Raw genomic sequence first — 16,327 nt, 5'->3', positions numbered from 1 at the left:
AGGTGCGTAATCATACTAAATGCATTACATTTCCTAGCACCACATCACAATGCGCAAAACTCACATTAGGCAAATACTATCACATGAGCCACTACCTGTGGCTGTCCCTAGGCCAGCGGCCTTGTTGGGGCTCAGACGCCCTGAGTCCAAAGTCAGGGTGCCAGTCTCAAAGTACAAAAAGCCTAAACGTGGCAGGTGCCCACAAAGTGCTGGGCACCTGGAGAACAAACTTGCGCCAGGGCCCTCACTGGCCCTTAGGCGCCAACTGCGCCACTGCGGGAGCCACACAGGCTCTGGGCATATCACACATGCCCCAGACGTTGGAGCCACAAAGGCTCTAAAGCACCATGCCAACCGTGGGAGCCACACAGGCTCTTAAAACAATGATGCCCCCAGGAGCCTCACCGGACTCTAGCCCTCACACTCGGGGGCAGGAGGGGACGAGCACCGACAATATGCCCCGAAGCCCCCCCCTCTCGAATATGGCCCTCTCTGGAGCCAAACGGGCTCTACACACCGTTGGGGCGGCCCGCTGCCTTCCGGGGCCGCCCTGAAGCAGTGCCTCTAACCCGGCACCAACACGAAGCAATGCGGGCCCTCAAGAGCCCCTCGCGGGCTCTTTGCTCACGGTGGGGCGACCCACTGCCATTCGGGGCCGCCCTTCCTTGGTGCCTCTACCGGCACCCCGAGAACCCATCTGCTCCCTCACGGAGCAGCAGCATCACGGAGCCCCCGTCTCACCCGGTCCACACGGAGCCCCCCAGCCCTTCAACTCCCCGGGCCTCAGGGGCGGCTCCTCCGGGCGGCGGCTCTCTTCGTCTGGCCAGCGCGGGGCTCCTCTTCCACCACGGAGCCCCGCCGGGCCGCTCAGCCGCTCGCGGCCGCTCTCCTCTCGCTGCAGGGCTCCCTCGGCACACGGGAGCCCTGTTAACCGGCCGCCACCTTTCTCGCCTTCCCCTTTCTTCCACCACGGACTATGGGGCGGCCCAGCCAATCGCGTCGCGGCTCCTGCGACGAGCCCCTCATGACGCGAGGCCGCCAACCAATGGCAGCGCGGCCTCGCCGATGACGCGACTATCCACCGGCCAATCCGGTCGCGGCCCCTTCGTGGTTTGTTTTCACCGCTGCAGATCGAGGTGGGCACTCGTAATTAATTAAGTAAATACGGCCAGGAATCCTCAGCGCCTCCAGCGCTATAAGCGAGCACCAAAAGCGCTCCTAAGCACTAGAAAGTCCAGCGACAGCGCTCTCATGCGCTTGGGGGAAATGAAGCGCTCCAAAGCGCTAGACAGCAGGCAGAGCGCTCCCAGGCGCTCAAGGCGAAGCACAGCGCCTCTAGGCGCTAGAAACCAACTCCAGCGCTCTCCACAGGAAAAGGGCAGCTTCTCCATGCTGCCATGGTCCCAGAACTTCCCCAGGGGCAAAGCCAAGTCCCCCCTTCAACCCAGGCAGGCAGAAGGGTCCCCCAGGAGTCCAGGAATCCAGGTATCCAGGGGCTGGGCAGCGCCCACCCCTGGTAGATCCCAGTCAGCCACAAGAGCAAAGACAAGAACATTTTGGAAGGGGCAGAGCCCCTTCTTATACACAGAAAAAGCTTTGAAGCCCTTTGAAGTAGTTGTGTAAGCGAGCCCTAAGCTCTGGGTGTATCTGGTTTCCCTCTCCTGTCAGCCTCAGGTCAGAGGTGACAGGGGGCCATCGGGAGGGAGAGTCATCCAGGGTGGGCCGACAGACACAGCCTGGCACCACCAGAGCTCTTTCCACTCCTCCCTAACAGCAGATGGGGGGCCTTTCATCTACGGCTTGACTCAGACCCCCTCCTCCAGACAGTCCATCTACCAACAGGCCCAGGCATGCCTGGGCCAGGCCCATCAGCCAATCACGTGCTAGCAGACTCACTACACAATTATGCCAACTTCTAAAAGTGGCGCTTCTGGACTAGATACAGCCATGCCGCATACACCATTCTGCAGCATTCATTCTCACGAGTTCATACATATCAAACTCGCCCCTGCACTCCCCATGCATCAGGAATCTACCATGGGCATACATATTCCCCATTCATTCCTATGGGAGGGCAGGTCACTCACCCTCCATACACAGAAAGCACACGCACTTTACACTGTACCACAGTGAAAAAGTGCGCAGAGGCCTACAATCACCAATCCAGGTTCCAAAAACAGGCTAGGAAAAAGCAAAAAGTCACGGGGTAAACCTGCCCAAAGGACCGGGTCCAACACCTTCCAAAAATAAAGAGCCGGTCAGACAGTAGAGAATGCAAACTGACTTTATTCATTATATACTCTGCAGAGGAGCCCCATCAGGCCTTCACCCTAAGATGTCTGCCGAGAGGGACTGACTCCCCAGGGCACGCTAATACATGATTAACCCTTCTGGAGACTTCGGCCACGCCTCTAGTGGAAAGCTACCGGCTTGAGCCGGGCACGAACAAAGGAGGTACAGCGAGATGAGCTAACACCTGTCAGATGGGTGTACTATCAGCAATCCAAGGCCACTGTGCCGAGTCTCAGCATCTCCTAATGTGGGAGCAGAGCTACACATAAATACTGGAATGCATGAAAAGAACATCTATTCATTAGCAAGTCGGGTTCCAACCTTGAACAGGAGAGAAATTAATAACGGTGTACAGCTTTGCTGAAGCAAGCGAAAAGAAAAATAAGGCCTAGTATGAGCATGGCCCAAGCAGTCTTCTAGTGATTACGAAATACAAAATGGAGGCACAAAAGCTAACGAAGCTTACATGCTGCAAGGATAACTCAGTGGGTTGCATAATGCGGATACAAATAGCGTCTATTTACCCACATAATGCTAATCTAACATAGCAAGTATAAATGCACAACGGGAAGGGGAATTTCAAACCTAACACTACAAAGGTGTACACTAGAGGCTTACAGTTTTTTTGCAGTACAAAGCAGCTTCTTCAACGGTGTGATTTTAACTCCTGTCCATGTATGTGCAAGTGCATTACACTCAATGACAGCATATTTTCACCCTTCCTCTGTTACTGAATTTGAAGCAGATGGGATTGCTACTTCTTCTACCTTGTTTCACTCAGACTAGCCCTGACCCTTATGCAGAAGAATCAAATGTCATCACATGCTTCTTTTCTAGCACAGAGGAATTCATCATTTTCACCTTTATACTTTCAAAATATCTCTGATACAAATCATTCCAATCAAAATGCATTCCATTCTTGACTACAATATTTAACTGTAGAAGCCTGGTTAATAATGACTGCTGCATATTATTCACACACACCCGGAAAGATAATAATTATTCATATACCAGAGCTTTTGGCATGCACTTATTCATTGAAATGAGTTCTGGTTTGGTATCACCCCATCATGAGATGACACACACAAATTACAGCAGAACTGAGTGACATGCATGTATCACCTCTCGTGGCCTTAACTTTGTCTAGTAATCTCTACTACACAATTGTCAAAATGTTATTATGTTCTTCCAAGGTAGATGAAAGAAAAAGGATGTCATCTTGGAGTGCTCAAGGCCTTTTAGATCCCTTCACATATCATAATCAATCCCTTAAAGCCTAACTGTGCCATCTGGCATCATGAAGGCTGTCAAATTCCTGATATTCAGTTGTAAAACCACTCCATGCAACAGTGTTCAGGGCTTGGCCTATTAAAATGTTGGGACTGCACTCTAGAAAGGAGCAGTAATCTATGCAAAGGCATTTGTTCAAACACAAGTTCACACAAATAGTTAATGCGCCATTGATCTTCTTCGTCACTGAGGCATGTGATAACCATCGCAATGATGGAATTAAAACCAGACTGCTTGTTACATGGCCTAGGGTCTAATTTTAATATGAAAAGTTCAAAAGCATTAATGAACCTCTGTTTAGTTTAAAAGTGAAATACGTTTTTGAAAATGTATTCCACTGGATTAAGCTGAAGAACATTTTAAGATCGCAACACAAAGATCATACAAGATAGTGGAATGAACGAATTTCATGTATGATGATTAAAATATATAATGAAATGAAAATGCTTTTAAATGAGTCCCTTAATTGAGTGCAAGTTATGTTAGACCTGAGAATAGTCACACAAGTATTTTAGTTTTTTTAGGCATCACCAAAACTAAGCATCGGCTAAATGCAGACCACTAGTGCCCTAAAAGAGATAGTGAGATTGAGCAGGCTGAGAAGTAAGGTATAAAAAGATATGGTACTTGAGATAGCAACTCACCCATTAACACATGAGAACTTCTGGGACAGATTAGACTTAGACCTTGTGGATCATTTTATTTTTTAGGGGTCACCCGAACGTATATTATGGTTCTTATGCACCATTATCCTAAATGGTTAGAGATTAAGGTAACTCCTCAAATTTCAACTGTAAAGGTGATCAAATCTGTGCAAGATGTTTTTAATGGGGATGGATACCCCATGCAAGTTTAACAAACAATGGAATCCAACTGACATCATTGGAGATGGGAAAATGGTATGAGGTAAAAGTATGGCAACGCTGAAATCAGTGCCATATCATTTGTTAAACAAAGGCCAAGTAAAACACCTTAACAAATCTACCAGTGAGCATAAATGGCCTTTGGATGTGATTCTGGTAGGTGAGAAGATATAAAAAAATAAGATGTGCATACCATCTCCTAAAGTGAAATGTACTCAAAACTACAGCCCTCTATTACACCTTGTCAGAGCAGTTTCATTATAAAATGGCCCCAGTGGAAATCTGTTACTGCACCATGCTATTTTACTCAAGGGTGATTTGACCACCCAGTCCTCTGTTTATCAACCCAAATTCCACACCTTTACCCTTATTCTGACGCGCTTTCCAGAGACACCTTGGGCCATATTAGCAAGACGGGGGCGATAAAATTATCGCCGCTTTATCAGCAGAAAACTGCCGATAAAATGGCGATAAAGGGCTTGATAATATGCTCTATAGAATTCCAATAGAAACCTAGGTTGGACATCTAACCTGGGTTTCTAAGGGAATTCTCAAGGGTATATTATCAAGCCCCTTATCGCCACTTTAGCGGCACTTTTCTGCCAACAAAGCGGCGATAATTTTAACGCTGCTCTTGATAATATGCCCCCTTGTTCTTATAATACCTGAAGCGGGGTTTGCAAGGAAAAACCACACGGTGCAAAAATAACCACACATTTGGTAATCCACTTTCAGATGCAATCCCCATTTGCACCGGAGTTCAGATTTAGCCAGCACTTACAATGAAGGCCTACTACGTACCCAGATTAGATGATAACACTGAAAAGGATTGTGGGGAGCTGCCAAGAAAAAGTAAGAATCCCGCTGCCCTGCACATACCTACATAGCTGTGAAAAGGACCACTCATACTATCACTCCTTTATTAAACAAAACCTTGCCAGCTGTGCAAGGCGATTGCCGTGTACTTTTAAAAAACACAGTATGGCAACTTTGTAAGTAGGGTGATTTTTTTTAATGCACACATCCTTTGCTGGTTATTTGTCACATGGGCACTTGTTTGAGGTTTTCTCTTCAACACACCCCTTCCATTTTGGTTAGTGTCCGTTCACATAATTGTACAAGATTCACGTAAGATCACTTTCCTTTGCTTGGACTCACAGTCTTTCTGAAACAGCAACAGTGTTGTGTGTACTCACATTTATTGTACGCATGACACAGCTTGCAGCTAGACAGAGGTTGTGAGAAACCAATCATTTCCAATGCACCACTTGCAAATTTGAGTGTGTGCTTGACTCTGATGAGAATGATTTACTTAGAAGTGAAGAACCAATCATGGTTTCTTCAGAACGTGTAGTTGAGGTAAATGTAGCTTGTCTAGACCAGTGGCAGCTTATCAGCAAGAGTTTATACTTCATTGAAAAGACTGACAGCAGCTCTTAACTTGTGCTTCACTCTAGGGTTTTTCTTCGCCACATGAACTCAAATGATGTAAAGTGCCAATGTATGACTGCATTTGTTCGTGTGCAATGACCTAAATGGTATCTGCTAACTATGTGAGTTGTAAATTATGTCCTTTATAAATTCCAGTTATCATCATGATAGATACATTCCTCTTCTATTTTGGAAACCATACCTGGGTGGCTTCAATATTTCTAACATGGGATGCTCCCTCGTCCAAAAAGCTGAACCAACTGTGCCTTTTTCAATTGCCCTCTAATTGGTTTTGTGTAGATAGGTTACATCATCTTTAGAGCAAGGACTCACAGAAGATGCTCTAAAAAATTAGCAAGACCTATTCAGGCATCTCCCTGCAGTGGGGCTGTCGCCAGTATCCAAAACTTGCCTGAGGAATGAAGGCAAAGCTAGAGCGTCCTACATCTGAGCATATTTATAGATATGCAGGTCCACTGCCTGCTGATTGCCCTGAATCTCCAACCGGAGTGTGGCATGACTGCAGGACCCTGAGCTGCAAAGAGCATATTAGCCAGAGCTGGTATAAACAGTCAGACTGCCAGTTTAGCACCAAGTGTTAGAGAGAGTAACTCTTCCTCCAGCTGCCTAGAGTAACTGTGCCCAGCAGCTTTAAGCAAGCCATACAGGGTACCTGAAGCCAAAGGTCATCAGCATGACCGCTCTTGAAACTTTTCTTCCTGCTGCAACACTTTGTACTACAGTATGAGACTAATGTTGTCCTCAAGTTTGCCTGGAAATGTGAACCTGCAGAAGCTTTTCATGCGATATTTGTCAAAGTTTAGCTAAGTTCACAACGTCATAAATTTACAGACATGCAAGATCATAGACCTCTGGTGTACATTTACAGTCGTCTTTTGTGATTCGGGCTCCTAGTGTCCAGATGAAGATTTCACCACAATTACAGTTGCCCTCGAGAATTTAGCTAGCTCTCTGTTTTAGGCCTCACTGCTCTGACTCAATGAGTTGAATCCTTCAATTCCATACTTGTGAGGAGATTTTTTTAATGTTTGCTTTAAACACTCCATGGCAGCAGGGGCGGCTACTCCATTAGGGCGGAGGAGCGCCGCCCCACTGCTTTCTCGCAGTGGGAGAAACAGAAAATAAAATGGTATTTTAATAATACCATTTTATTTTCTACTTCTCGCGCTGCGAGAAAGCAGAAGGGAGGGGGTATGCCTGGTTGGGAGTGGGCGGGTGTGTATGCCTGGTTGGGGGCGGGCGGGTGGGCAGGTCAGGGAGAAGTGGCTTGCACCACTCTGAGTACCCTGACTGTTTGGTCATGCTCACTACATTTTCTCTATGTAGGCTGCATGCAGCCTACATAGAGAAAATAGCCTCCCAACAGGTGCCCGGCTGGGCACTGTCCGCGGCTGTGCACCAATCACAACGCTGTCATTGCAGCATTGTGATTGGCTTACGGGAGGGGAGGGAACATGCCTGTTCCTGTTCAGGAGCAGGAACCTTGCCCAGGAGCAGAGACTGCGCGGGACCCAGTCAGGTAAGTTTTCTTTTTCTTTTACCCAAGCCTCCCCCTCCACCTCCGCGGTAACTCCCACACGATAACCCCCACACGAGACCGCCCCCGCCACCCCACCCACGAGTATTGCGAGATACGACTGCATGGCAGTGCATGTGTTTTATTGCTCTCTCTTCACTCCTGTTGTAATGATGTAATATAGTGTGATGTTCAGGGAATTATGATGTAATACAGTTCTTGCGATGTGATTGGCAGTGCATATCACACCGAAATCAATCAATCAATCAGGGGCTGGTAAAGCGCAACCACTCACCAGTGAGGGTCTCAAGGTGCTGGGAACAGCTGCATTCCACAGTTAAAGGGGAAATGTTCAGAGATACCTAAGGAACCAGACATGTCTGGAGCTATCAGGAATAAACTTACCTTGAACCCTTGAAGAAAACTCCTGTCTTTACTGCAACTCCTTTCCCCATTTTCTGTGCTCCCCATCCTATTTACTATCCTGCACCCGGTGTATTTTATTTTGTTTTTTTTCAGTTTTTATGAGGGCCCGTCACCCATAAACTGCTGCCTGGCATAGCTGCCTACCACCTATCCGTGGCTCGTGCAGGTAAGAGCGGCGGGTGGGATTTCGAAAGACGAAGACGAGGGAAAATTACCTATTTATTTAATTTTCCCATGTCGTCGTTTGTCGAAATCCCCGCCACCGGGCCCCACCCCTCTTACCTGCACGAGCCGCGGCTGCTCCCACCCCCAAATGTTGCGTGTTCCGTTCTTCATAATGTGTTATGTTTTTTTACCAGTGACTGGTAGCAAAAAAAGGGCTGCCAAGCCAGTCACTAGGCTTGTCGTGCTTTGCGCAATTTCTTTTAGATTTTTTTTCTCATTTTAATTTATCGGTCTGGCATGACCATGGATGCTTGTTTTTAAAATAGCTACTGTTGAGGATTTGATGACATTCAGACACATGGGCATTGTTTATTTCTCTTAACTACTCATTTTCTGGTAAGATTCTATAACTGGAGTATTCCTTAACTGTTGCTGGGTGAGACATCATCGTTTTCTTGTTCATAGTAATTAAACTGTGCCGTCTAGAGCATAAACATAGTTTTCTCTGCTGATATGTCATTTAAGTCATGTTATAATAGCTAGGTGTTTTTGAATTTCTTTCCTGAGGGAGATGAATGTATTATTTTAATCATGGTGTACAGGTTTCAGGGAGCGCGTTCCGATTGTCTTTTTAGGCCTGGCGTGTCACTATAGCTGTTTGGAAGACCCTTTGTTACCAATTCTTTAAGAGATTTTGGCTCTAGCCAGGGGAGTATTGCTCTCTCATTTCTTGCTATTGCCTCTTTGATGTATCATTCCACTTCCTGAGGATTGCTTACACTAGAACTATTTTACATCTCAAAAGTACACTGACTCAAATTATTGTAGTATTTTTCTAATACATGCATTGTATCCAGGAAGCAATCTTTTTGTTTTATGTCTTCTCTAGAGTAGTACATATACAATATACAGATTTACAAACACATTGCCCCACACAGACAACACATGCCTACTGGCACACAATCCACCTGTGCACAACAAAACAAGCATTAGCAAAGCCAGTGGGTAGTGCTGGAAATAGTAAGCGGCATATGCACAAAGAACTGGTGGAGCGCAGGTTAGCTCCAAAATTGCTAACGCGCACTCCGTCAGTTGAAAAATACTGCGATGTGCCTTGTTTACAATGATGCAGCGCACCGCTGTGTTTCCCCTAACGCTGGTGCTAAATTAAGCTGCTTAGCGCTAACGGAGGCACCCTTGCACCATAGTGCAACGGTGCCTGCGTTGGGGGGAATGATTGTTTATATGCAGGAAGGTGTCCCTTCCTGCACATAAACAATCCAGAATTGGGATTTGTAGCTCCTATGTGTGCTGCATTCTGCAGCGCACATAGAAGGTGACAATTGTCATTTTTTTAATGATTGTTTTTGTGCAGGAAGGCACACCTTCCTGCACATAAACATTAATTCATGGCAATTTGCTTTTTCTAGGTGTGCTGCACACATAGAAACAGCAGAAACGAGGAAAACTTGAGTATCATTCATGAAACGTCTTCATTACAAAACATTTGTTTCATTATTCTCATATAACCCTTGTTGCATTTTAATTTTGTAGGTCTAGGGATTGCTGCTCCTGCATATTATACTAACTCTGGGAAGAGACTGGAAACTCTAATAGGAAGGACCTGGACCTTACCCAAATTTAGAATGTGTATGAATGTTGTTAGAATCGGTTCAGAAGAATGTCTTATGCCTGGCAGGACCAAGGATAGTCTACCACAAGTGTTTAGGGCTCGGCAGGTTTCTGTTAGTACTCTTTTTTATGTCAGTACTATGAAAGTGTCACTTCCTAGACTAAATTTGGAACTTATTATTTTAAATGTATCCAAACAAGGGTCTTTAACTACTTCATCCCCACTCCTCCTCCTAAATGACATACTTGACTTGTTCCCCTCATTTGTGACCATGCAGTATGTGCTGGTCAGCATTAAAGTGTGTGTCTTAGAGAAGGTTTGTGTACACTTGACACATTCAAAGACAGAACAGAACCTGTGTCCATTTAGCTGGATTGTTCACCCTGTTAATATTTAATAATTCTAATATTCATGTATGGATGTTAGTCATGCCATGCTTTGCCTCTGTTAGTAATGACAGTCGTGGCCCGCATGAGGGGGTCGCGCGGGGGTTAATTTTAAATAAGGACATACTTTTGCCATCCCGGACTGGTCATGCGTCGCGTCGTTTCTGCTCTGAGTCATCGCAGGAAGCAGGAAGGAGGCAGCCTCCCTCCCCTCCCCTAAACCAATCACATCGCTTAAATTGGAGCGTTGTGATTGGCTGGGACGGCGACCACACAGGCATCCATGAGGGGGCCATTTTCTCCATGTAAGCTGCATGCAGCCCACATGGAGAGAAGGGAGAGTGCGTATGACTGGTTTGGTCGGCACTGGGGCGGACCAAACAGTCAGCGGCCACAATAGTGGGCAAGCCACTCCTCTCTTGCCCTAAAGCAGGACCGCCCACCCCCAACCAAACCCTTCTGCTTTCTCGCAGTTTGAGAAGCAGAAACATAAAATGGTGTTTATAATACCATTTTATGTTTCTGCTTCTCGCACTTCGAGAAAGCCGTGGGCCGACGCTCCTCGGCCCACATGGAGGAGCCGCCTCGGACTAATGACAATCACTTAATCGTTCCACTGTCTGTATTTTCCCACATCCTCTGTTAACATTGCCTAAATGCATTATCTTTCTGTAGACTATGTAGGCAAATGCTTTTAATTTCTAAAACCAGGTATGAGTTGGCCTAGAAAGACATCATAAAGTAAAGTAAAGTAAAGTCCACATTTGTAAAGCGCACAATCACCCGTAAGGGTCTCTAGGCGCTGGGGGCCGTCGGGAAGATTAAGCGAGCTATTGCCCAATGTTCCCTTTTCTCCACTCACTCTTTGACACAGCCGCAAACAGGATATTACACATTGATCAGAATTCCGAAATTAGCTTCAATGATCGCAACCGTTTTCCCCTGACAAAAAGTGCCTTGTAAAAAGTAAAATATGCAGATTTCGATTAGCTAAATACCATATACCTTTAAGATCTGGCCCCAGGTGTAATCATTGCACTTATATGTAAGAAACTGCTAAGTTAGTTACACATCCAAGTGACTGATCTATGGCAAGTGAATGTGATCATGCAGTAACACTTGACTCCGATTGGAACCTTGAGCCCCAGACTATTATTTTTTGGGGAATAGAGAGGTTTTAGTTGCCACACTTCTTGCAATGGGCTGGCACAATGTACCCCTGCGTTATGACTGTTTGAATGCAGTGTAAGTCTGAAATGGAAGAAATTAAGTGCCTTTGCCTGCTTTCCTCAGTCGCTACATTACACTACTCCTGTTTGTGTGAATGGGTCAAAATGTAATGGTTTGCTCCCTGAGCTCTGATGCCCACTGCTTGGGGGCTTCTCTGTGGGACTTTCGTGTGTTCAAATACGCTTACATATCTGATGGCATTCCCACATATTGACTTCCAGCCTCTTGAAACCCATTCTGAAATTCCATTTGATTACAGATGCATGCTGAATGGTGTGGAAGCAAGTCTGCTTTCTTGGTCAAAACTCCAAAACCTAGAATTCCCTGCTCACTGCTTCATATCCACCCCTGAAGCCCAACAATGGGTGGAGGAATTCAGAATGCCTGTGGCTGACAGGTGATAGCCTGCTCAGACCTAAGGCATGTGATTATAGTCAGTCAGTTCTTTTAAGCCTCCATTGTCTTCAGTCTAGCACTCATTGTAGGAGTGTTCCTGTTTGACTGACTCCTTGTTTCTCAGGCTCCTGAGAGTCTGTTAACCCTTGTTCTCAGAAGCTTCCTGAGCATTAACTTATCCAGCTTTCTTGAGCTTGCACTGCCTGCCCGTGCTTCTTTTATTCCTGAGCTAGCACTATTTAGTGCATCCTTGAACTGTCACTCTTTCTGTAGTAACCTTTTACCCAGTCTCTGCCTCTCTTTCCGATTACAATAGTTCTAGTTTGCGATCTTCTTATCCCTACTGCCTTAGCTTCCAATGTCTTAGTGTGGTTGTTAACTTCTTTCTGTCTAGTGTTCCCTTTGTTTTCCCTTCTTTACTGTTTTGCATTTGTTTTCACTTGCTTCTTGTCTATTGTTGCTGTGTATTTCATGTATCCACCTTTGCTATTACTGCTTTGCGTGTTCCTGTGTGATTACCTGGATTCGTGGGCACAGCTGACAACCTAGGTGGTGTGTTTAATCCACTGTCAGCATTCTCTATGTTACTTTTATAACATCACACACAAGGACAACTGAAATGTTATAGGGGTCGTCCCTCGCGCACCTCTGAGGTATCAAAATATATTGGAATAGACGCCTCTCTCACTTATCATGACATAATTCATCATCAGGGCCTATCCACACCCTGGTAGAATGGTACCACCAGGGCGGACTCAACCAAAGTTGGAATGGGAGTTCTTAGATTACAACAAACTGGACAAGCATGGATCCAGATGTGACATAGAAGGTTAAATGTACCTACAGGTATACCCAAAACATTTACATTATTCCTAGGGTACCCGAGGTACGAATAAAAATATATTTTGAGGTTCTTTATTGAAAGACTGTTCAAATAACCTCAAGGATTGGTGCCAACATGTTTTGGCCCACGCTATGAGCTCGTTTGGGAATGGGGCCTTCATCAGGCCTTATTGTGTGTATCCCTGCCTTTCTATGCATGTACACCATGCACATTCGTGAGGCATAAGGCTCTCACCTGTCTTCACTTTTGTTTCTTGAAGAATTTCCTCTTATCATTTTTCTCAAGGTCCATCCGGTTGTAGGGGGGTGCCGCCTTATTGTCACACTTTCGTCAAAGCTGTTGCACCACGGGACTACCTTTTACTGTCTCGCAGACCGCCACCGAGTCTTTTGAAACATCACCAAAGGGTGTCAGCTCTACAGACCCTGCCTTTACATGCATATCCTATATTTGCAGTCAGTATCTGTAACAGCAATTATTGGTGAGGCACTTACTGGGCTTCAATCTTACAGTGTAGAGCCCCTGGATGCTCTATCTCACATTCCTTTTATAGCTAATGTTGTCGAATTCATGTCTTGCACATCCCGGGTGTTAGTAATGTTGAATTCTGAAATGCTTCTTAAAAGTTTTTTCTTCCTGGCCATTGACTTCTTGTTATTTTGTGCAGAGCTTTCCCATTCTCCACTAATTCCCTGAGTGGCGCTAGGCAGCTCTGTACCCAATATTCTGTTCATTTTGTCTACCCTGCCACCAGTCTTGCTAGAGTCCGTGACAAAAAAATATATTCTCTACACTTCAGGGATATGTTGATGGTCTCATCATTTCCAGTACTCTATATTTGCTGGGAAGACTCTGCTCTCAGGCATGTTATTCTTGCACACTTTTTTTACTGTACAGTTGCAAAAGGCAACACTTTAATTACTGCTTCACCATTTTTGGGAACCATCTTACTTCCATGGAACAAAACTAGTATATTACAAGTCTGGTTTAAGACTATTTAGTGAGCAAATTCATATTTGAGTGCTAGTTGCTTAAATTTGCCCATGAAACATCTTGTTTCAACCTGTTTTTCTTTGCTTTAAGGCTTGGCCTGACAGTTTCATCAGACTATATAGTATTCTGTGCCATGACAACTTAGATGCAGTCTACACGTTTAAGAACCTTTGTCCATGGGAAGTCCTAACCTGAATGTGGCTCTTGATAAGGTGCCAGAACTGAATGGGTTCACCTGCTCCCAGTAGTAGGATTGTTAGTAACTCTGGTTAGTGGCTGAGCAGTAGACATCATATTCATGATGGATATGAAGGTAACAAATCATCTAATCTCATTTTACTCTCATTTGAAATCCAGTTGTACCCATCTTTTGATTCATATATTTTGATTCATATATTTTAAACTGTTGATAAGAGAGCATGGATATGTCCTACCTTGACCTCTCATGTATGGTCATTGTAGGAAAGTAGGGTCTGCTTTTATGGTTACCCCCACTTTTTGCTGGTGTTCGTATGTTAGTATGTTTTTTTGACTAGTCTGGCTGGGTTCCTGCTAATCAGGACCCCAGCCACTGTGCTTCTTCCCTAAATTTGTCATGGTAAGTACTTTGGTACCCTCACAATTGCCTACTGGTGTACCCATTTAAGTCCCTAGTATATGGTACTAAGGTACCCAGAGTATAAGTACACCATGGGTCTCCCAAGGGCTGCAGTATGTATTAAGCCACCCATGAGATACCACACAAACTGTGACTACAGGCCAGTCATTGAAGCCTGTGTAAGCTGGTGCTTGTAAACTTGTGTTTCCACTATGCACACAGCCTCCCTGGGGTTCCTGGGTACTTACCTTGAGTGGTTCCTTGTGTCATCAGCTCTTCTGAGTCTCCTGGTCCAAGTCCTGACTTCGGTCGCAATTCCCATTCCACTTTCTTAGTATATGGATTGGTCTCCCCCTGAAGACCACTGTGTATTGTGCTTACCTACCTGATTACAATTGAAGCATTGTGTGTATTTGTGATGATATCTCCGGGTAGGAGATATACCAATATGTTAGTGAGTTTTGTATAATAAATAGACATATATTTATGAATACACTGTGTGGTTCTCTTTCATTTAGTCTACACCATATGATTAGATCTTGGTAAATACACTGTGTGGTTCTTTGCATGTAATCTACACTATATTGTATTGTATTGTATTGTATTGTAATTGCTTTTATATAGCGCTTACTACCGATTAGATCTGATAAAACAAGCTGCTTTACAGTTCTTCTGGACTAAGCCTGAAGGCTGCTTTCCACAGCTACCACTTAGATAGCTTTATATGGTTGTTGAAGACCACAGAAATCACCATACAGGTTGTCTGGATTAGTGCAAGGTGCTTCACTTAAATAAGTGTGCACCATATACTAAGTCAGGCTCCTACAGTCATGATGGCCTTTCATGTTTGAGAAGGTAGAACAGTAAACAAGACATGGTAAGAAGATAATAAATAGAGGAAAATAGAGTGGGTTGTTCAATGATTCAATAACAGTCAAGAAGTAGAAACAGAATACATTCCTCAACATGTACAGTTCCATCAATCATTACTTATTGATATGGGTTCCCTAAAAGCATTATTGTATACGTCATTAGAATATGTAAGTAAACCAATTTCATTTTGTATTTCAGATCCTGTGAAACCTTGCGTAGAGGAAATGATTGCCATCGAAGAAACCCCTGATCCAAATGAAACACCAATCATGGACTAAAATATTACTGTTGGAGAGGCAGATCGAGCCAGAGAGAAACAATATGAGGTCACTTCAATGGAAGCAGAGGCAGTTATTCCCACTTCAGGGCATGTAGAAAGAAAGGAAAATGAAAAGGTTAATATAAACTCCTGAGCAAAATTATCCAAAGATCAATTTTAAGGGAAAAGGTGGGTTTTCTGGAGAAGACTTGGTAAGACTAGTGTTGCCATTTAGAGTGTAAGGAGCGGACATTCACAAAAAAACTGGCAGTTATTCCATCCACACTATTGAAAGTGTATACTTATGTATTCACTTTAAATAGGATGCATGGGACTTCCAACAATAGGTGATGGATGTCTACATCCCACACTCTAAATAGGGTTGACGGAATATGCCAAAACTCTAAATACCCCATTGGTCTGCGTTGATTGTAATAATTTGCAGTAGGTAAATATGTTATCTCAAGTATATGAAGAGAATGAAACACACAGTGTAAGCAAACTGTTTCTTCTCTTTGGAGCTAGCCTGGGATTGCACTCATTAGATTAAGATGTGTTTTACCACTAAAGAAATTAGTCTATACCATTCATTTTATATTGACGTTATTACACCTTTGAACAATTTTGGTTGCGACTGTAGTGTATTAAAATCACATTCAAGTACCCGTGTGTTTTGTGTGCCTTCGTCAACAGAACCATTCTAAGATATGGGCAAAGTAGGCATTTGCATTTGCCACTGACCTCACATGTCTCATGTTAAAGTGATTGGGAAAGTGAGAGCATTAAATTAAAGAATTTATTTGTGCTTATGGCCTTATTGCACAAACCCCCCTTATCCCCCAGCACCTTGAGACCCTCATGGGTGAGTAGCGCGCTTCACAAATACCTGATTGATTGATTGCCCTTGGCTGGAAATGATCTGGGACAGAAGCTCAGAAATAGCATGACATGTGTTAAGGAGTGGGGTCCTGGCAATTCCAAAGAAGCCATAAACAGTCACTAAATGAGAGAAAGAGGGCAGGAACATTATTAAAATTGGAAAGAAAGAGAGAAGAAAGGGTCAAATGAAGAGGAAGTGTGCGAGGAGAGGAAGAGACTGAAAGAGGGAAAG

At 44.5% G+C, this 16,327-nt stretch overlaps 1 protein-coding gene across 4 annotated transcripts in view; it reads left to right on the top strand.

Annotated features, from left to right (window-relative positions):
* Positions 1 to 15,374, top strand: part of MYOM1 (myomesin 1) — a 699,631-nt gene extending 684,257 nt beyond the window's left edge. For all 4 annotated transcript variants that reach the window (XM_078687471.1, XM_078687468.1, XM_078687469.1 and 1 more), the window contains one exon: positions 15,156 to 15,374. In XM_078687471.1, coding sequence (XP_078543597.1) covers positions 15,156 to 15,235 — 80 coding nt within the window. In that variant the 3' untranslated portion in view covers positions 15,236 to 15,374. The remainder of the gene's footprint in view (positions 1 to 15,155) is intronic.
* The last annotated feature ends 953 nt before the right edge of the window (positions 15,375 to 16,327 follow it).

The sequence above is a fragment of the Lissotriton helveticus genome, chromosome 4_1, assembly GCF_964261635.1.
Source record: "Lissotriton helveticus chromosome 4_1, aLisHel1.1, whole genome shotgun sequence".
NCBI classification, from domain to species: domain Eukaryota; kingdom Metazoa; phylum Chordata; class Amphibia; order Caudata; family Salamandridae; genus Lissotriton; species Lissotriton helveticus.
Note: the sequence above shows the minus strand (reverse complement) of the source record. Positions and strands in the feature narration are given on the sequence as shown.